The sequence below is a fragment of the Passer montanus genome, unplaced genomic scaffold (genome assembly GCF_014805655.1).
Source record: "Passer montanus isolate IOZ18808 unplaced genomic scaffold, ASM1480565v1 scaffold37, whole genome shotgun sequence".
In the NCBI taxonomy this organism is placed as follows: Eukaryota; Metazoa; Chordata; class Aves; order Passeriformes; family Passeridae; genus Passer; species Passer montanus.
Window position 1 is genome coordinate 1,479,548 of NW_024368485.1, and position 22,364 is coordinate 1,501,911.

Here is a 22,364-nt window from a genome sequence, read left to right on the forward strand (position 1 = left end):
CCATCTGGCTTCCTCAGACTGGCCCAATAAATCAATTTTCCAAACCACAGCTGACTTCACAAGAGACTCCCTATTCATTTCCACACTCATCCTTCACCAACAGCTCGGTGCTCCCTGTTTCTGGAGCAGCCCCAGCCCCCAGGCTGGCTGTACTCACTGCGTGGGCCGGGTTGCACTGGTCAATGGGGTTCTTGAAGTCTGTCCGAAGCTCATCGAAGGCAATTATCTGAAAAACAATTTTTTCAAGTCCTGTAATGAATGCTCCTTCAAACACTTATTTTCCTTAAGGCACTACTCAGATGCATTGCCTGCCTTCCTTGTTTTCCAGGGAAAATATGGAAAAATAGCTTCCCTGACACACTCCCTTTAGAAGTAAGTAGTTAAAACAAAACATGGGATACTCCTACATACGACACCTAGAACTCATTAATCTGTCACTCTGCAAAATCATATCTATAGCCTTTTCAGTGCTGCTGCTTTCCATATTTCTTCCCTCATATCAGCAAGATTTCTTTTTTCAGATTTCCACATGATATAAAACTACTTTACAAACAAATACGTCACCAAATTTGATGGAAAAAGTCATTAGCTGCCTAAAACGCAGAGATGCATTTGATACGATGTTCCAGGTTTAGTACATAAACAGCTTTTTTATTAGTTGTTAAATTTACCTCAAATATTACTTCTGAATTAGTATTAGCTTCACCATTAAGCTGCTATTCATTAACAAGCACACTCCTCAAAAGGCAAAGCACTCTAGAGCCAACATGCCCTTCCTAAACTCTGGCAGGTTTTAGAACTTTACTTCTGACCTCATTAATGGAGAGATGCTTTTTGCTCAGGTCCTTTGGTTTCCTCCATTAACAAATGGATTGAGACATCCTGGTAATCACTGGTGCTTTTAAAGTACAGCAGAAAAATTGTCTATAAAAATAATAGTGTTTGATAGCATTTTCTTGGAAGATCTTGTGTTAGTGCTAGTGAAGAGCTAGAATTTCTTGGAAGACTGTTTTCTTGGAAAGAAAACAGCTGTAATAATCCTCAGCACACTTCATTCAAAGATCTCAAAGCACATTCTTAACTTGGTGTTTGCATTCTAGTAATACCTTTTCTGCTGCTTTTGTCTTGCTTCACCCAAGGAAGGAAAGCTCCCTGACAGGCACCACATAAACAGATGTTAAAACAGTGATTCCTTTTTAGACACTTTACAGCCTAAAGTGTCTGTTCTTAATAAAAGATGATGGAAGTACAAGGCAGCAGGTCTGGTAATTAGTAGATGAGTGCAACAGCCATTCCTTGATGTGTAACAGCGTGCCTCCAGCCTGGCTGTTCAGAAAGAAACCAACTGGGTGTCAGCACAGACCTGCTGCATAGCCAAAGCACATTCATTTAACAGAGATGGAAGGCAGGAGCAGAAAACCTGAAAATGGCCTGTTCTTGAATCACACTAATATGGTGAGAATAAAACCCAGAGCTACAATCCATGAATTTCAGCACCGCTCCACATCCTGCTCTAATGCTGCATTCATCCCACTGAAACACATTTAAAAATCAAAAGTGTGGCATTTTACAAGAGCACTCCACAGAATTCAATTTATTCAACTATGACAAGTCAAAGTGGCAGAATAAACCACAAAGGGAACTATAAAATGTGATTACAAGTGAAGCATTTCTCCCTACGGATGCAGTATCTTTCCAAGTTAGGAATTAGATCTGCAGTGGTAAAAGAGCAACTAAGAGAAGCTGTGAGGGGCTTGCAGTACATTTGTGAAGAATAAGGCTCATGACACCTCTGTATTTAATATTTCTTGGACTTCATATCCTCCAGCTGGACCAACTGCTAAGAGAGTTACACATGAGCATGTGAGTCAGACACACAGAGAATTGGGTATCTCTGCAACTTGATATCAACATCAGCACTGACAGAAAGGGGGAAGGATGGAAAAGAGGTTAGCCTCAAATATACTGCATATTTATGTTTACTTATAGTTTTCTTTTTTTTTCTTTTTTTCCTCCTTTTATTTTTTAACTTCACCAACATTCCCAACTCTGTAGCCAAACCCCTACTCTTTATTTGCTGGCAGATAATTTATGTTATGCTTGCATTATACCTAAGTGCACTGACACACATCTGACAGGTATTTCAGCACATGGTTTTCACAGAACCAGTAAGTGTAAATGCAACAGTCTCACAGACAAACCTGCAAGTTATGACAATGTTAAGAGACATTCCTGCTACACCTGAAAGAGACTGAGGTCTGGTTCCAAGCACACATGAGTGCAGGAAAGTTTCTTCAATAAAAGTTTCCATGTCTCTCTGGAAGGAGGCTGACAAAAATAAATCCTCCTCAATTTATTTCAGAAAAAGTTCCATAATATTTTTATATTTGGTTAAATCTCCAGAAATAGAAGTCTAGTGATGACATGAAAATACCTATTTTAATTTATGAAAAAGCACATTCCTGTTTCTTATTTCTCAGTTACAGTGAAAAATATAAAGCGTAGGCAGGGTCAGAATTAGAGGAATATAAAGAAACTCCAGAGCATTTTGGGGGCATGCTTTTCTTCTGTTTTGTTGTTGGGAGTGGGGTGTGTTGGGGTTTTTTTCATTGTTTTTAGATCTTACAATGTGGTTTGTCCCAAATCTAAAGCCACAACTGAGTAAAACTGTAGATTCTTAAGATTAGCAGTTGCTCAAAACACACTGAGTAACTGTGCAACAAATTAGATTATATTATATTACTGAAAATACAGCTGGGCTGTGCTGCAGCAGAGTTTGCATAATTAATTAGGAAACATCTTCCTCTTTCAATTATAACTCTCATTCTGTGGCAGTTTAATGGCATGGGGCGTTGAGTGGCTGGAGCTGCCATTTTTCCATCCAAACCCCAAATAACCAAGTACTTGCATCCATGAAGTATTTCACAGTGCTCTCAAGGGAGCTGCAGTGTTCTGACCACAGCCAGAGGAACAGCCTCCTGCCTGCTCCCTTTTGAGCTGGATGCAGCTGATCCTGATTCCCACAAATCTGCTGAGCAGAGCTGCTCAATGTCTGGGACAGCACCTGGACCTGCTCAGGGGCTGCTTCACCTCAGAGCCTGCCACACTTACTGGGGCCACATTTCTCTTCAGAGAGAAAAGCAAGGCACAATTTTTCCCAAGGATTTCCTAGGAAAGGCAGAGAGAAGCCTCACAGAAGAGAAAAGCAATTCTTATCTCTATTCTCTACTCCTGTTGTTTTACACATGTAGAATGTGTTAGAAGATTATTTACCTAAAACAATGTAGCAATTAAATTCCACTAAAAATTGTTTTGTTACCTTAACCAATAACCAAAAACTGTATCCCGACTGCCAACAGACAGTTATGAGTTTTCGTTAGCATTTTTCAATAATTAGAAATATTATATATATCTTTAATCATATAATATAACATAATATGATATATTATATGATATGATATAATTTTAATAAAACAAGTGTTCAACATTCCAAAACCTTGAAATCAAATACCAGTCAATCCCCTTCATTGGGAGTCACCTGATTTTACTATAACTTGCAGCATCTTGAGCTGAGCAGTTCATCTCATCTCACCTTGAGAAAATGAAATAGATCCCAGGCAGGGCACTTCATAAGAAATGACATCTTTTCACCTCTGTAAATGAATGTATTTTATAAGGCATTCATTATCTTTCAGCTATCCAATCCAATTTGATGGAGGGTGGCAATCAAGACTACAAATCATGCACATGCATGGACATCAGCAACCCAACCTCTGCAAAGGCCACACAATAAACAGACTGTTCCAAAGAAAAATGAGCAGCCCCTGGTCACAAAGCTGAACAGAATTTGGAAACACGTGCTAGGGGCTGGTTCTCACAAAAAGGAGAGATTTATTTCTAGTAGTAAACATTAATGTTGTACACAGCTTCATAGACAGAGAATAAGGACCATCTGACATTTATTTAGGAACTTGAAGGAAAAAAAACCCAAAACACCAAGTTATCTGTTGACTTGCAAAGCCCTATGGGGGAAAGAAAAAGTGCATCATGTTTAGCAATATTTTTTATAATTACTGCAGAAACAGGCCAGGGATTGAATGGACAATGGATAGTTCATTACCTTTTGTCTTGGGGAATTTTCCCTGTGAATCCACATTGCAAATCACTGCAGGAAGTTTGTTCTGCCTCTGCCCTAGCCATGCTTTTTCCTGGTGAGAGAAGTATACTTGTGTGTGTTTTCCACCTAATAAAACTGAAGTTCTATAAAAATACTGCTTGCAGTCTCTGGTGATTCACACCATCTGCAAATCTCCAAACTCCCAGTACAAGCCAAGGATTTTGCCCCAGTTTATACACATAATGCATCAATGAGATCGGGATGACAATACATGTTTCAATTGCAAGTATATCTATAAAATTTGTTTTAATTGCCTGCACTCTCTCTGCTTATCAGAGAGACCATAACAGCTTTGAATAAGGAAGTATTCACATAAGACCAAACAAGAATTTTGCTTTCTTTTTATGCTTATGTACCCATCAAAATGAAAATTTCACTTGATGTTAGAAATTAGCTATGATATCTCATTTTTAGGGAAGATTTTTTTTTTTTTAATCACTGAGCTCTTACAGAAACTTATTTTAATTGAGAATGTGGTGGTTTAGGGTAGCAGTGAAGTTGGTGTAGGTGTGAATGCAGTGACAGCAAAGAAGTTGGATATTATTGCCTACTGGCATCTCAGGAAAGTTAAGATAAAACAGAACTTGATGACAACCACACCAACCACAGAACAGAACACTAACACCTAACATATGCTTCCTTGCCACCACCCTGTCAATGCACCACCATCCCATATTGGAGGAACTGTCTTTAATGGCTCATTTAGATAATTTGTCTGCCCTCCACTCCCCCAGGCAGCTTTCACAGCACCCAGGGCTGCAGCTCACAGGGTGACTGCAACTCAGCACTTGGACAGAAGGGAGGCAGGATTAGGAGCAGGCTGTGCTCCTCAACTTCATGCCTGTCCAGCACAGAGATATTAACTGTGTTGGGAAAATGTGTTTGAACCATGAGCAGACTGGCTGAGGTACTTTGCTGGATTTTGTTGGGCAGAAGCAGCAACTGAAAAAATGTCAGTCAGGTAAGAGTCAGCCAGGGAGGAATAAAAAAGGACCTGGAAGGGAAGATAAGTCACTGCCTTGCTGTGAGGGAGCCCATAAAGAGCTACAGAGAACAGGAACAACAACAAAGTGACAGATTGAGAGAATGTTTCTTTTGCTACCCAGTTCTTATCATGATATGAAATGAACCTGAACAAGAAATTTATCTGCGAGGCGTTCTTCACCTCTCTTTGTTCTTTGGTTGAATTGATCTACTTAATGTTACCAAGTGTGAAAGATATTTCAAAATTATATGAATGGAGGGGCAACCTGTCTGAAATTCCAGTGAATTTTATGCTTTTTATCATGTTGTATTTCCTGTCTATATCCATTTGTTAAGCATCTCCTACTAAAAAAGGAAAGAAGTCTCCAGTCTTGGTTTTCATCATACCTCTCTATGCAACACAGTAGCTTCCCAGACCAGTGGATCTGACATGCTGGTGTTGAGGAGAGCCTTAGCAATACAGCCAAATCAAGGGCAAAGAAAAGAGTGAGATGGAAAGTATTCCTTTCTTCTCTTCTCTTTCATTTTGGGGTATTACAGTTATTAATTCACCACATATTAATAAAAGTGAACAATAATAAATAACAATGCTTTGCAGTTATAAATCTGCCTCCAAGGCAATGAAGGTCTTAACAAAGGAAAATATAATTTCCATTTTTTATACAAGGGGAAAAAATGAAGCTCAAAGAAATTAAATTATTTACAGAATCAGTGGCAGAATAACCAAAGCCTCTGGATTGTTGCACCATATAAAGTTTAAGGGAAAGAGAGAATACTGTCAGTACACTAATAACATGAGAAGTGAAACCATGCACTTCTGCCTGATTATTGTGCTGTTGTTCATCTCCAGAGCAGAACACTGCTTTAAGCAGAGCCTTTTTGGATTAAGGTTGCAAATGGATTTAAGTCATTCAAGGGTAGAAAATTGTTCTATTTGTCAGATTTCACACTAACAACTGTATGGCATTTCCTTGCTCTACTTAGCTTGAATTTCACATGCTGCCACCATAAAACAACCCTCCACACAGAGATCCAAAATGTGGCTCTAAGATCCAGTGCTGCACAAACACCTGAGCACCCAGTCTATATCACTTTAGTCAAGTTCTTTTGTCTGTAAAAGGATGCTACATTTAGGACAACATTATTTAAACCTTTTAGGCTCTAACTAGAAGTTTAAGCTAATTAAAGTCATGAAAATCTCAGTGTAGTTTCTCCAGTATTTAAGCCAGATCCTAAGGCTTTTCCAATAGAAAGTCCAGTATGCAAATCTAGAAATGCATAATCTCCATGCTGTAAACACAACTCAAAATTATTTTCCATCTACCAATAGAAATATAGAGGTATAATTGTACTGCTGTACGTAAATACTGATGAGAATCCATAGAGGAAGGCTCCTTTGCTGAGAGCATGCCAGCCTGCACTGCTATATTTACACCTCTGTTTTCCCCTGCATAGATAAAAGCTATGCAATTGAAAATGTAACAAAATTAAAAAAGAACACCCCAACCCTATACAGATTAACAAAAGCAATATTACTGCATCAGCTACACAAAATCAGATTTCCAAGCCTGCAGTGAGGTGCAGGGGAAACCACTAAGAATTAAGGATAACTATTTGGCAGTCACCCAAAACAGTCCACAAGCACAAGCATGAAAAACTCCATCCACATTGGGTAAAAAAATAAAGAAATTTATCTTCAGGAATACAACCACACTGTACAAAGTTTTGAGTGCCCTGATTGGAAAGTTACTATGTCCATGGTACCAGCTATTACAGCAACACTGCAGATCACAGTTTGGAAAAGCAACCTGATTCCTGAATGTAAAAAATTCATGTTATTAATTTTGACAAAACCACTAAAAAATCTTCAGCAACTGCAAAATTCTGTTGTGCACACAATGTTTCCAGAAGGATGATTTGACAAGCATCTATTGACAGATTTCTACAACTCATATAAAATGGGCATTTAAAAATAATTTCATCTAACTGCAAGGTGAAACAGTTTTTACTGGCTAACAACAGGATTCTGGCCACAGATTTCACTTGCTCACCACAGATACTGAAATATCTTCCCCAGTCATCCTGAAACTGAGATGTCAACCCCCTCCTGCACAGCAGAGAGACAAATGTCCCACTGATTCACCACAGACAGAGGTGACCTGTGCTTTTATCACAACTTTATACCCACTCGCTGTCTTCCAGTCTACACCAGCTGAAATCCAGCCAGACAAAATTCAGCTGTGCACATATAAAGTGCATTTTGTTAAGAGAAAGAAGACAAGCAGCAAGCTGTGCAGGAGGGATGATGCTAATATAGCTGTACAGAGCCTGTTTCTAAATAGGTTAATAGTTTTGCTCCCTGCAGCTAGAACACATTTCTAAACAGACCGCAAGCGGAGGAGGAATTTTTAAGGTATGTCCAGACTGCCATCCTTCTTTCCCTCCCAAAGGATTTCATCATTTTGTTGTCACGATTCTTCTTTTTTTCCCTTTTTCTTTTTTTTTTTTTACACCTTACTTTACTGCATTCACTACAGGGAACCAGCTCAGAAACCAGCAGTGTTCTGTGAATCAAACACCACTCAACTCACCCCTCAGTGGGACACAGACACTTGCTACCAATAGGAAGAAAAAAAGCCCCACATTTTCAATTAGCACCTAAACTGGTGAACACACCACATTGTTCTGAACAGAATGGAGGCTTTTTTGGACATAGAGATGCAACACTTCCATTTAATTACATTCAGTATGGTAGAAACTATTCTTCTACTATTCTTCAGCTGGCTGACGACTCCACGGGTCAGTGGTGAAGTTCATGTCAGGGTCTGAACCAAAAGCAGCAGGTATAAGGTTGGCATTCCCAAGCACTTGTATGTGTGCTCTTCTCTTTTTCCCAATAAAATCTTACAGAGGATTTGACAGTGTTTCCCACCAGCCCCAAAGGCATAAAATCTATGCATCATTGTAGGCTGGGGGAAATACAGGTGGAATCTCTGCAGCAATAGGGAACAGAGTATAAATCTCCCACACTCCTTGTGCTTTTGACACAAGTATGCCGCCAATATTTTCTTCATGCATATGGTCTCCTCCTCCTACGTGCACTGGGGTATTTAATGTGGATTCCTTATAAAACAAACAGGTTTTTCGATTTAGATAACAAGATCAAAACCTTTTAAACATTGCAGTCTCTAACTGCTTCTGATCTCTTCAGTTCAGCACCAAAACCCCACAATTCACAGAGCACCAGTGACATCAAACTGACATGTCATTACTGGGAATGCTGTCACGGCTTAGTTAGGTATTAACTTGATTTGATGGTCAGGACTTGAAAAGCAAACAATCTGCTACAACAAGGATTCCCAGTCACAGCCACACATTCAGCAGACTAAGAAAAGGCATCACAGAGTCACAGAATGGGTCAGCTTGGAAGGGACCACAGTGTGTCCAACCTCCCTGCTCAAGCAGGGTCATCCCAGAGCACACGGCACAGGATTGTGGCCACATGATTCTGCAATATCTCCAGTGAGGGACTGAATGTCCCTCCACACCTCCTCTGGGCAATCTGTTCCAGTGCTCAGTCACTGCACAGGAAAAAAGTTCTTCCTCATAGTCCATCTGAATTTCCTGTGCATCAGTTTCTGCCCATTACCACTTGTCCTATTGACTGGCACCACTGAGAAGAGCCTGGCTCTGTCCTCTTGGCACCCTCCCTGAGATACTGACAGACATTTGATGAGCCCCCCCCCTCAGCTGTCCCTTCTTGAGGCTGAACAGGCCCAGCTCCCTCAGCCTTTCCTCATAAGGGAGATGCTCCAGTGCCTTGATCAAAGCAAAGGTCATCGTAACAAAGTCATACAGATTCCTGCACCAGCTTTTTCTTCTGTCCTGGAAAGGATGTAAACAAGGATCACATCTGCAGATAAACTGAACAAGCCTATGTATAAATTTAGGCCAAGACTTCACCCCTAGTCTTGATCTCTTCAATGGGCCAAGAGGAAATGATGGGAGTTTGGATCCAAGCTTTACAGCTGCAGTGTCCAACTCAGATCATGGATGCAGATGAATTGGTGTGCAGACCCCCAAAGCAAGCAGGGGGAGATGAAAGCAGTGTTATTTTCTATCAATGTCCAGGAGAGGCTGCAGAACTCTGCTTTCAGCACAAGAGCTAGCACTGCTTTGTCTTTGCTTCTCTTTATACTAAACTCCATATCAACTAAGAAAACACAGTAAGAAATAAAACAACTCCAATGTCTTTCTCACAGCCTCTGTATCACAGATGCATCAGTACAGATATGTGCATCTGCTATTTGCATAGGCCAAATTCTTCACAATCCAGTTTTTTCCACACCAAACTGGGGACAGGCTAGACATGAGTTGGTGAAACACTTGTACAAGAGGCTGGCCAGGTGCAGAAGGGAGGAGGAAAGGCAGTCTGGTTACAGTGGACCAATAGCTGGTTTATTCTGTACGGAAGCAACATAACTGCCTACCTATGGAGGTGAGAGGGTTTACTCTTCTAACCTTGTTTTTCCTCAAAATTACAAATACTCCCTAATCTATCTCACCTTAAATTCAGTGTGCTCCCATGCAATGTTTCTACTTATCTTTTAATTCTCATCAGAATTATAGGATATGCAAGGAGAAACACACAGATGCATTACAGAAACAAAGCTCCATCCATCTTCATAAGTTATTCTCAAAATGAACTGAAGCACTTTTTCTATTATTTAACAGCTCAAAGCTGATAATCCAAAGCTAGGAATAAACAGACTGTTTCTGCAGAAAAAATTCAGGGAAAGGCTAGTAAACAGATGGGAAAATGTACCAAAATAGGTACAACTAGAAAAAAATATTTGCCCCAAAGAAGATGGTAAGAGAATGAGATCAAAAGAGAAGATTCTTTTCAGTATCAGTAGACAAAAGTCATGGGTGAGAGACTGGCCAGCTGGCTGGTGCTGTCTCTAAGCAAGTATCCAATCTTATCACCACAACACAATTTGTTCTTTTCTTGAGCTTCCGAAGACTCCTACATATTGCTACAAGTTATTATTTTGATATTTTAAAGTTCTGTTATGCTGATAGATGCTTGGGAGAAGCATTACCTTCCTTTCCCCCACACACTCCTTGGTTTTCCTCTCATTGCTGCTGGTATTTTTCCCCCCACTCCCGTGTTCTCCATTCCTATGAGCAGCAATTTATGCACATTCACCAAAACCCAGGAGTCGCATAAAGGAATCTGAGTTCTGTCACTAAAAAATCTGTTCAAGCATGTCACACATTACACCATACCCACACAGAAGACTCATGACACGGGCTGTCCAAAAACATCCACCACCTGAATTAACCACATCTTCTGGCTTCAGGCAGCCTCCTCTGCCCAAACAATTGCCTCCCAAATGAAAATGAGAACACAGCAATCTTCCCTCTTGTTAGTCCCCTGGCTCATACATGGATTTTCTTCCTCTCATTTCCTCTTTCCTTCACATCTTTCTCCCTGAAGTCCTCCCTCCCACAGTTCCATTTTCCCCCTTCCCACGTCATTTTTATTCCCCATTACCCACTTAGCAGTGGGGTTCTACTAAAGCTGTCTCAGAAAGAAGCCCGTGGGAGGCAGAAATTCTGCTGGATCTGTGCTTCCTGACTTTCAGGGGCACAGCAGGAGCCCACCTGGACCAGCAAGAGGCAGGACAATGGAACAGGGGCTCTTCTAATGCAGGCAGCATCAGGCAGGGGTCACCGCATTAAAGACCTTCCCAAGTTTTCTTTCTTTGCCAAAAAGAGGCCAGGCAGAACTTGGAGGAAATAACTCCAAGGCCAAGACACACACACAGACACATGTGAAATGGCCTTCAGCCACACAGCTGTGTTTGCAGGGCTAAGGCAATGGAAGCAATAAAGCAGCACTGGAGCTGTGGTTGCAAAAAAGAGGCAAGGGGAAGGGACACAATAATGTGTAAAAGTGATCAAAAATTGAGATTAAAAGAACAACACCCAAAAACATTCTCATCTGTTCAGCCATGTTCTCATAAAACTCCTTAGTTTAATTACAGGAGCATGATTAAGGATAAAGATACATTTCAGCATAGCTCCAAACAGGCCTGTCACTTGGATGATCAGCAAATCAATTTTCTAAAGGATGTGCTAATAGTGTTTATATAATACTGAGGGAAGAACAACTCTGAAGCACATGTAATCAAATTGATTTCAGTGGAGCCTTCATTATGTTTGCTTATAAATGCCCATTCTGTGAATGTATAAAGAAGTTTCTAGTTAGATGGTGATACAATGTGAACTATTTAGCCCAAACTCATAGCATGACAAAATAATAATGCAACAGAAGATTGACTAAACAATTACACACTTGAAACCGTGACTCACACACAGCATGAAGATGGTTGGCATTTAAATGCATTTTAAAAATCAAATGTCATTCTATTAAAAAAATGGTGCTTGTATCAACAATGCCTGGCACTTGCACACTATCTGGTGTGAGATAATTGCAACGGCTATAAGTTACTAATTATTACCATTTTACTGCCAGTTTCCTTAATTCTTTAAGCTTTGGTTTCTCCAGCAATGTGCTTAGACTTCCAGATGTATTTAAAAAAACCCCAACCTATATTTGACAGCTGGAATATAACATGACCTGCAAAAGCATAGAAATAGAAAAGGACCCAAGACCAACTCAGATTTTTCATGACCTTTTACACTTGTGAGGGAGTTGCAAGCCATGTACAATGGGAGAACTCAGTGATGGGACTACCTCTTCATCTCTCTTATGTTCTGCTTCATGTGGTCACATTATCAAAACTGCCACAAGTTCAGCACTCCTGCAGTATCTTGCTGAGAAAACCTACTTCCATTGTAAATGTTTTGTGATTTTAATGTAACTTTCCACAATGACAATCCTAAAATAAATCGTTGCTTTATAGCAATACCTTTTCAATGGGAAGCTGAGAAAAACGTAAAGACTTTTGTCCTGCCTTCACAAAGTGCATTGATGGCTCTCTGAATTTAAACCTACACTCTGTTCAAAGCCATTCCCTCTTGTTCTGCTCCTTGTAAAAAGTCCCTCTCCAGCTCTCTCATAGGCCCCATTCCAGTACTGGAATGTGCTATAAGGTCTCTCTGGAGACCTTCTCTTCTTCAGGCTAGACAATTCCAATTCTTTCAGTCTTCTCAGGGTGCTCCAAACCGCTGAGCATCTTCATGGAACTGCTCTGGACCCACTCCAACAGCCATGTTCTTCTTATGTTAGGGATTCCAGAGCTGGGCACAGCACTCCAGGTGGGACATCAGGAGAGCAGTGTGGAGGGGGAGAATCCCCTTCCTTGACCTGCTGGTCACCCCTCCTTTGGTGCAGCCCAGGACATGTTTGGCTTTCTGGGCTGTGAACACACATTGCCAGGTCATGCTGAGCTTCTCACCAAGCCACACCGCCGAGTCCTGCTCAGGGCTGTTCTCCATCCACCCATTCTCCTCCCTGGCTGTATTTGTTCTTGGGGTTACCTGACCCAGGTTCAGGATCTGGTCCTTGCCCTTGCTCAATGTCACAAGGCTCACAAAGGCCCACCTCTCCAGCTGTCAAGGTCCCTCTGGATGGCACCCCTTCCCTCCCACGTGCTGACCACACTCCATGGCCATTGGGTGTCATTAAACCCACCAAGGGTGACCTTGGTCCCACCTTCTATGTCACCAGAGAGGTTTGACAGCACAGGTTCCAATTCCAACCCCCAATGAACACCACTTGTCACTGGTCTCAACAATCAAGCTGTAGACAACAACTCTGAGAGTGCAACTATCCAGCTGATTCCTTATCCACTGAACTATCCATCTGTCCAACCCATGTCTCTCCAGTTTAGAGGCAAGGATGTCACTCAGGACAGTGCCAAATGCTTTGCACAAGTCCAGGCAGATGACACTGTTGCTCCTCCCTCATCCATCAACACAGTAACTCTGTTGTAAACGGTCACCACATTTCTCAGTGTGATTTGCCCTTGGTGAGACCATGCTGGCTGTCACCAACCATTTCTTTCTTTTCCATGTGCCTTAGCATGGCATTTAGGAGGCATTGGTCCTTGATCTTGCATTCAGTTTCCTGGGGTGAGTTCCACAGAAGTTAGCACAAAACTTTGCTCAGGGGAATGCACCATGAGGACAACATAAAAGTCAGAAGCTGCACCACAGAAATTCCAGCCATGTGTAAGAAAACAATGTTGCCAGTGCAATGAGAGAAGTACTGGAACAAGTTCTCAGACTTGCAGAATCACAGAGTGGATCAGGTTGGAAGGGACCACAGTGGGTTTCCTGGTCCAGCCTCCTGCTCAAACAAGGTCATCCCAGAGCACACAGCACAGGATTGTGTCCACATGGTTCTGGAATATCTCCAGTGAGGGACACTCCACAATTTCTCTGGGCAATCTGTCCCGGTGCTCAGTTACCTGCAAGTAAAGTTCTCCTTTATCTTCAGGTGGAACTTCTGTGCATCGTCTTCTGCCCATTGCCTCTTGTCCTGTTGACTGGCACCACTCTAGAAGAGCGTGGTCCGTCTTCTTCACACCCTTCCTTCAGATACTGACATGGATGAGGTTCCCTCTCAAGGCTGAACAGGCCCAGCTCCCTCAGCCTTTCCTCAGAAGGGAGAAGCTCCAGGTCCTTGATCATCTTTGTAGCCCTCCACTGGACCTACTCCAGCAGCTCCACGTCTCTCTTGTACTGAGGAGCCCAAAAGTGGACACAGCACTCCAGATGAGCGTAGTCCTCCACTGGACCTACTCCAGCAGCTCCACGTCTCTCTTGTACTGAGGAGCCCAAAAGTGGACACAGCACTCCAGATGAGCCTCACCAGGGCTGAGCAGAGGGACAGGATCATGGACCTTGACCTAATGGCAACAGTTTTCCTAATGCATCCCTTGACACCATTCATCTTCTTGGCCACAAGGACAAACTGATGGCTCAGGGAAAGCTTGCTGTCCAACCACACCCCCAGGTCCTTCTCCACAGACCTGCTCTCCAGCAGGTTGGCCCCCAGCCAGTACAGGTGCCTGGGGTTATGCCTCCACAGGACTCTGAATTTGCCCTTGCTGAACTTCAGGCAATTCTTCTCTGCCCACCTCTCCATCCTGCTGAGGTCCTTCTGAAGGCTGCAGAGCCCTGTGGGGCATCAGCCACTCCTCCCAGCTTGGTGTCACCAGTGAACTTGCTGAGGATGCATCTGCCCCTTCATCCAAGTCACGGATGGGTGAGTTAAACAACACTGGGCTCAGTGTCAACCCTTAGGGGACATCACAGGCCTCTCCTGTGCCATGGGTTACAACCCTCTGAGATGTGCCATTCACCAGCTCCAAATCCACCTCACTATCCGCTCATCCACTCCACACTTCCTGAGTTTACCTACGAGGATGTTGTGAGAGACACTGAGGAAAGCCTTGCTGAAGTCGAGGTGGACAATATCCACGGCTCTCCCCCATCCATCCAAGCAGTGTTTCATCTCTCCACCCATGGAGAGCTCATAAGTGATCTGGACAGGACCTTGAGCAGCCTGTCCTAACTTTAAAATTAGGCCTGCCTTGAAGAAGAGATTTGACTGGATGATTTCCTAGACTCCTTCCAATCACAATTATTCTATGAACCTTTTACCATGTCTTTTAACAGGAACAAGACATTTCAGAACTTGTAATTACTATGAAGGAATACAGGAACCATTCTGTTAATAAAATTGCTTCTTGCTCTCTGCACACCATCGCAGTCACAAGTTGAATTTTTAACGGGGAACTTCCAACTGTGAAACCCTGGAAGGTGACCTAGTAAATCAAACAGTATTTGACATTCTTCTGCCTTTACCCCATCAGCTGACTCTGCCCTGTGACTTTAAGTGACTCTTTTCAGAGTGGAAATAATAATAATTCTTACCTGTTTCATATGGGAGAGATACTTTGTTTCCACAGAAATTGGAAGTGTTTTCCAAACTATCATCACCAGAAGAGTAAGCCTCCCAGTATTCCCAGTTTACAACTTAAATGAGACCTAGTTCCATTGCCTGGTAGAGTCACCTCCAGCTGTCAGCAGCCACGCTGGTTATAAATGAGAGGCATGTCACAGGCACTGACAAAGAGGAATGGGTCAAAGAGATATCTGCAATCTGTATGGAAAACATTCTCTGCTGAGCTTCCTCCTCCTTCTGAAAAATGCTTTGCTAAAAGGATATTTATGTTGGGGCGAGGGTAATCCACAGAGCCAGAGGTCTGAAGGCTGAAGTCAATGTTTTAAATTTGATTTAATGTAGTATGTCGTGGCTGAATAAACAAACACATGTAATGAGCTATAAACTCATGCCTCCAACTCAAAGTAAGAGTTTTACTCATGGTCTAGCAAAATATGACAGCTATATTGCCTTGCTTATTAACAAGCATAGCAGTTACTTAAAAGCACTAGAAATACATTCTTTACCAATTTGGATATAAATCCCTTTAGTAAGTAGATTTTACAAGTAATCCTAAGACCAAAAACCCCTCGGATATGTGACAACCAAATAACATTTAAATAGCTCTCTGCACATATTGTGGGAGGCACGAGACTCCACAGAATAATTTATTTTACACAGATAATGGAGTCACTGTGACTTGTGAAGCATCCAGAATTACAGCCAGTGGCAAACACACACAATTTAAAATCTTTCTCCAAATAAATCTCATCATGACAGTTCAAGCATATACAGAAATCCTGCTTAAGTCTGCGCTGGAGCCCATAGACTGACTTCTATGATCTTTTTAATTATTATTTAAGCATGGCAAGGTTACTAAACTGAGATATACCTCTTTGCCAATATAAAAGATACAGTTTGCTCCACAGCCTGTGCTGCCTGGCCTAATATCTGTCTGTCAGCATTAATGTGACAAACTTCTGAAAGAAAAGTTGTAAGGGAACTGTCAAGCTATGTTATAGCCAGGGCAATCTGGCTGTGCTCTGTCTTTAAAAAGAGTGGAAATATCAGACTTATTCCTTAAACTGTCCTGACTATAAAACCTTGAGGGACAATGTGCTTAGCTGCTTAGGCAAGAAAAGACATTTTCAAGAAGTATGTATAACACACAGCAATAGCATTTGTGCTTCCCTTCATCAAGCCTTAATCTGATTTTATTTTTAAGCATGTAATTATCCAACATTCTCAGAGAAATGCATTAATGACTCATTAGAGAACAGTACTGCACTTCAATGTCTGAAAAGAATTCAGGCTTGACCAGAAGTCTGTAAGGAAATTGCTTTCTTTTCAAGACAGGCTCTAAAGCATTGCAAAGAGGTTGAACTGAGATGACTGATAGCCTTCACCAGAGAGAAGCACAGGTTCAAGTCAGATCACAGATCTCTTTACAGGTTTCAGGTAGGGCAGAGCCCTCCTCTAAACCTAAATTACAGAAACAATAAGTCACAGACACACAGAGAACATTGATAGATCAGCAGTTTGTGACCAAAGTGTTTTGCTCAACTGAATTTGCTATCAAGCCAAGCTTATGTGCTTTTTATGTATCTTCAAAATTAAGGCTGTACAATTTATCAAAAATTAGGCTAGGATTTTTATGAGGAAGCCTAAGTAAGTCAGAAACCAAATACTCATCAAATTCTACATCCATAACTCTTGGAGAGCTTTTGAATTTTTTACCTGAGCTATTGAAACTTGAGTGCTAGTAAAACAGAGTCCACATCACTAGGATGCTACAGTGACAAAAACCAGAAGTGGCAACATCTTACATGTGTATAGCACCTCCTGTCAGAAAGAAAAGACATTTTAGGAATAGTCTTAAATAAAGTGACAGGCAGTACTTGCAGTTTAGTTCCCTTACTCACACTTAGCAAATGAGAAAACAACCCATAGATAACTCAAGGTATCTGACAAACATAACACACAAAGCCATTATCAGAAACAACACTCAATATAGATAATATGGGCTTAATTCCCTGGTGTTTGCCAAAAAAAAAAAAAAAGAATGCTTTGATGAAAACTACAAGTCAATCTTAGCCTATATTACTGTGCTCAGTCACAGCCTACCAGTGTTTGTAATTATACTTGTGAACTTGTAACTTTAAGTGAAGCCAAAGTCATATTAAGGTAGTTTATCAAGATTAATACTATCCTCACACTTCAAAAGACAAATAAGGTGTGGGGGGGTGGTGCATAAACCAAAAAAAGCTCCATCTTCTGCTGTGGGAGTCCCAGTTGTCAGTTTCTCTGGGGCTGGATTAAAGGCACTTGAAACAGTAGTTCATGTTCAGACTCAGGTGTTTATTATTTCTTAGCAGTAAAACAGTCTCACAACCATGAGTTCAGCAGCTTCCACAATGTGAACTTTTCTGCCCAATTACAAAATGCCACCCAAACCCATGAAGAGGAAAGAAGAAGAAGAAACCCAGGATGACCCTGTGCCACAACATACTAAAAATCCCAAAAACCTAAATTTCTCACCCAAGTGATACACCTACACTACTCTCTGTAATCTATTTCACACTTTTGTGGATTCTAGTCTATCTTGAAGTCTAGGAAACTTTCTCCATGAATGAGGGTCAAAGTCAGTGCTCCCCTGGGGATCTGGGCACCCGAAAGCAGACAGAGAAATATTCCCAGTGCCCTGGGTTTTCACATTCTGTTGCTTTATTCTTCTTATGCTTGGCTCAAGTAGCTGCCATCACTTTCAACACATGCCACTCTTGTTGTGCCAAAGGTCTGTTCCTGGATTCATCTGCATTCTCAACTGTATCAAAATACCCCAAAAAGCATCCAGTGTGGTAAAACTTCTCAGACTGGCACTGCCAATTTTTTCACTGGCACGATACCCCTGATACTTTCTGGCAATCCTTAGGTTATGAAGCAGTCACATGCAAAGATATGCTTGTAGGACGTGAAAAAGAGATGTCCCACCCCAGAAATTAATTTGTTTTTAACAGTAATGTTCTTGGTACTTATGAATTGTTTTGCCGTGGTTTTATAAGATGGACCACTTTGAAAAGCTCTTTTCTTATACCTTTCCTTTAAATAACAAATCTCAAAGCAAGTCCTTTCATCTTAAAATATCACCAGAAGGGAAGGACTCAGATTACTCAAAACCAATATGCTTTAAGAGAACATAGTGCTGCAGGACTCAACACAAGCATATCCCTTTCTAACTGAGGAGAAATAAGGCACAGCTTGGTCAGCTTCAGTTAACTTCACTCAAGACACAACTCAGTGGAGCTACACTAGAAATGAATGTGGTGTGTCAAGTCTTGTTGGGAGTTCAAACAGACTTGATACGGCTCAGTTCAACATAAATAAGAAGCTAAAATCTTAGTTCAAGATCATTCAGGAATGGGATAAAACTGATTAGTAAAAAGATGTACATAAAGAAGAAAAAGAGCTGAGGACAGCAAAACAAAATGCCTGTGATAGTTTGGAGGAAGACTAGCACTGTCCTTGAGCTTACAACAAGATCAGATGAGAATATCAAATTATGTAGTTAGTAGAGCAAATTCTGCTGTTAGTTGTATCACGCACTTCTATAGGGTGTTTCTAATACTGTGACATTCAGCTAAAGGTAGTGTGGTCACTGAACAACCTAAATGCTGTAAAAATTCCTGCACCACAGAGTGTCACATTGGTTTAATGTACTGCATGAAGATTTTCAAGTCCTTTTCTTCCATTTAATATATATGAATTAAATTGCAGCAATAATACATTAGGATAATTCTTGTGCAGAGTTTAAACAAATGTTTATGATAATATCTAATTTGGTTTCGTTGGGAGGTTTTTTGTATTACAGACACCTCTGGCTACCTATACAAGAAAATCACTCAGAGGCAGGAAAAAAATTACAATATATTCCAGGTATCTGGAGGACTGTGTGCATTTTGTTTACAATTCCTTTAAAATGCTCTGACCAGCTTCATTCTATCTGTTTCCAAAGAGTAAGGAGCACAGGAATTTACAGACAGTCTAACTTCGTAGAGGAAAGGTACCAGAAAAGCACAGTGCCCAAAAATAAAAATGCTCATCTTACACTCTTGTTTTGGTTGTACAGTTTTTATTAAACTTATTAGATCAATATGAATGAAACTCATAATTCATCTGACTTGCCAGCAGGAAGAAAATGAAGTTTTATTTGATTCTCTGTTAAATCATTCCAGACACATGCCCAAACCTCATTCAGCTTCAGGTTAGAACAATATCAAGTCGAAATGCTACAGTTTTTTCTCATCCTTTAATATAATTTACAAAATATAAATTCTTGTTCTCAGAAATCTTCCAAAGTGAGAGGACACTCAGATTATTTATCAACTTATTCTTAGCAGCAGAATGTCTTAAAAAAATAAACAGAACAATATAATTATTGGAACACTCCTCTGCCATTATTAGAACCTATGTCCAATATATTTACTGTCCCTTACCAGGATATTATAGTGGAAGAAAAATCAGGTCACAGGGAAGGAGTAGGAGTTTTGTTTCTTGGGAAGATTTTCACTACTGAGATGTTTGAGGTGAAAGAAGCTCCTATGACTCAATACATAACTTAGAGAAGAAACCAGACTGCACCAGTTCTTAGAGAAAGGACAATAAAAACGCTTGTGTTCTGTGTATGTGGATGACATGGACGCCTAAAAGTTTATTTTGGCAGGGTGTTAAATCTGTTATTCCATGACTTTCCTTCACAAACCATGGATTTTAATAGAATTTTTCTATTTACTAGAAAAGATAGTGCCAATTCTTTCTCTCTTACAACAGAAGAGCATTTCCAGCCATTTTCCATTTCAATCCCTCAACAATTTTTAACAGATGTAAGAAACATGCAGCATAAACGTATGTGTATCAAGAAAAGGTTTTCTTTCCTAGTTGCCTTTAAAGAGCTCTTGTACTGAGGGATTGCTCTTCATAAGTTTATAGACTGAAAGTTAAAAAAATGTTTCACTAAGAGTAAATTTGCAGTAACTGCAGTCATTTATGGGAGAATTATTTGCCAGATTTGCTATAAGTCCTTTATGAATTCACATGACATCAACTCCAGACTCAGAAAAAGAGGACACAGTGACAGACTTCAAACACATAAAACAACCATTAAAATTGCTGCAGTTCAGTTTGTAGCTAGAGATTCAAAGGAGAACACACTTCTAACTCTAAGCCCCTTGAGGAAGCTGTGGAATTCTCACTTTTGGAGACCTAAAGGTTTGCAGAAGAGGAGGAGAGAAAACATGAGTAATAATCTAAATTTTACTACTCCTTTTTTCAGAGTAGTGCAGTAGCTGGCTGCTAGAGAACCTTTCCAGCCTTGCAGTGCTTGACATCACAGCAGCACTACCATCACACCTTTGTGGTTTCCTTAATAAAAAAATATTAAAAAAAGAACTTGTAACAGTCCCACGAAGAGTACAAAATAATTAAATTTCAAAGCATTCTTCCAACAGAAGGATTTCTTTCAGAGTGCAAATACAGCTAAGCTAGAAGCTTTACTTCCATTTCAATAAAAATAAATTCTGCAGCTCCAGTAACAAGCAAAGAATAAATTCTTTGCTTGTTACTCAAAGGAGGGTTTTCTTTTAATCATACTCCATCAGGTAGCTGTAGAAGCATCCGTGAGACTCGCTCTATATTCCAGGTTATCCTGCTCCATCCTGAATGCTTACAGCACGGAGTTATCGTGCAGCACGCACGAAGTGTAATTAATTCTAAAATATGTAACAGTTCAAAAGAATTGCAAGTTATGCATTAGAATGATCTCACATCTTCTGAGTTACACGTTTACGCCTACCACAGACACCCAGCAAACAGTAAGGAAAGAGCACCAACCCTGTGGTGTTAAATCAACCAAGCTGGACCACAATACGCGGGTCATGTATCAGAAGGACGACAGAGTTCCTCATCCAACTTTTTAGGAAGTTATTAAGGGAAAACACCGTTATCTGCCTCATCAGACACGGGGCGGTTTCCCGGCCACATCGCTCTGCTCGCAGGCGAGAGAAGCAGACGAGGTTACCTGGAGAGCTCCCGCCGGGGCACGGCCGGCGCTGAGCCGCCACCAGCGGGGACCGGGCTGCCACGGACCCCGGGCCCCCACAGACCCACGGCCGCGGCTCCTTGCGCTCCCAGCAGGGCGATAAACACCGTCCCCCACGCAGAGGGACCACGGCCAGCCCCGCCCGCCCTGGCCCCACCGCGGGACGCTGCGCCCCGGCTGCCCGGGCCAGGGGCTGCGAGCGCCCGCCTCAGCCCGCCCCGCTCCCTCACGGCACCGGGACCCTGCACACCGGGGCTGGAGCCGCCTGCAGCGCGGGGGCTGCGCGGCTGGGGTACTCACATGCCAGATGGCGAAGAAGATGAGGGCGGCGCACAGGACCAGCGACAGCATGTAGCAGAAGGCGGCGAAGGTGAAGGCCATGGCGGGGAGAGCCCTGCGCGCCCCCCTCCGCGGGGCGGGAGGTGCCGTGAGGGAGCGGGCGAGCGGCGACCCCCGGCGCGGCGAGCGGAGCGGGCAGCGCCTCACGCAGCCGGGGCCGGGCAGCGCCTCACGCAGCCGATGAGAAAATACCACAGAACTATCAGAAGTCCCATTTAAAAATATCTTGAAAACCATGGATGAAAGTAATGTATTTGAAACATCCTTACAAAACTGAAACAGAATTTCAGCTCACAGCAATTTTTTCACTCATTTTATGGATTAAAGGGATTCAGTAACAACACTGTTTAGAAATTTGCCAGTGGTCACCTGTGAAAGTCAGACTTCATGGCACAAGAGAACATAATTCCATCAAAGCCAAGTCCAGTGGAAGCTTTCTTTGTAAATGTTTCCAATATATTTGTGTTTAAAAATACAGTATATTTTTTGTAACATAGTAACCACTTTTATCCTGAGAAAAGAGTGTTGATTGGAATCAAGAGTCAAGGCCAGCAATTAATAAACCAATCAGGAATAAACTGATGGATCTAACCTTTTCATAATTGAGCTGCTCCAGTCTGTACGTGTGGTCTGATATTTTAATTAAGAAGGACAGGACATGGCAAATAGAAATGAGATTTATGTTATACAGGGATGCAGTAAACCTATTTATTGTAATTCTCTAACCTTTTAATTTTTTGTGCCAGAAATCCTGTAGAGCATATACTTATGGATGTAAATGGTTTGTTCATAACCATACATTTTGAAAAGAACAGTGAATGAAGTACAGGAGTCATCTTTGGCAATAT

At 41.5% G+C, this 22,364-nt stretch overlaps 1 protein-coding gene across 1 annotated transcript in view; it reads right to left on the reverse strand.

The window, feature by feature from the left end:
* The window catches only part of CNIH3 (cornichon family AMPA receptor auxiliary protein 3), a 46,294-nt gene extending 24,604 nt beyond the window's left edge, over nucleotides 1-21,690 (reverse strand). The window contains exons 1-2 of the mRNA XM_039717184.1: nucleotides 21,478-21,690; nucleotides 158-226 (exon numbers count right to left, since the gene is read on the reverse strand). Coding sequence (XP_039573118.1) covers nucleotides 158-226; nucleotides 21,478-21,558 — 150 coding nt within the window. The 5' untranslated portion in view covers nucleotides 21,559-21,690. The remainder of the gene's footprint in view (nucleotides 1-157; nucleotides 227-21,477) is intronic.
* Between the last annotated feature and the right edge of the window lie 674 nt (nucleotides 21,691-22,364).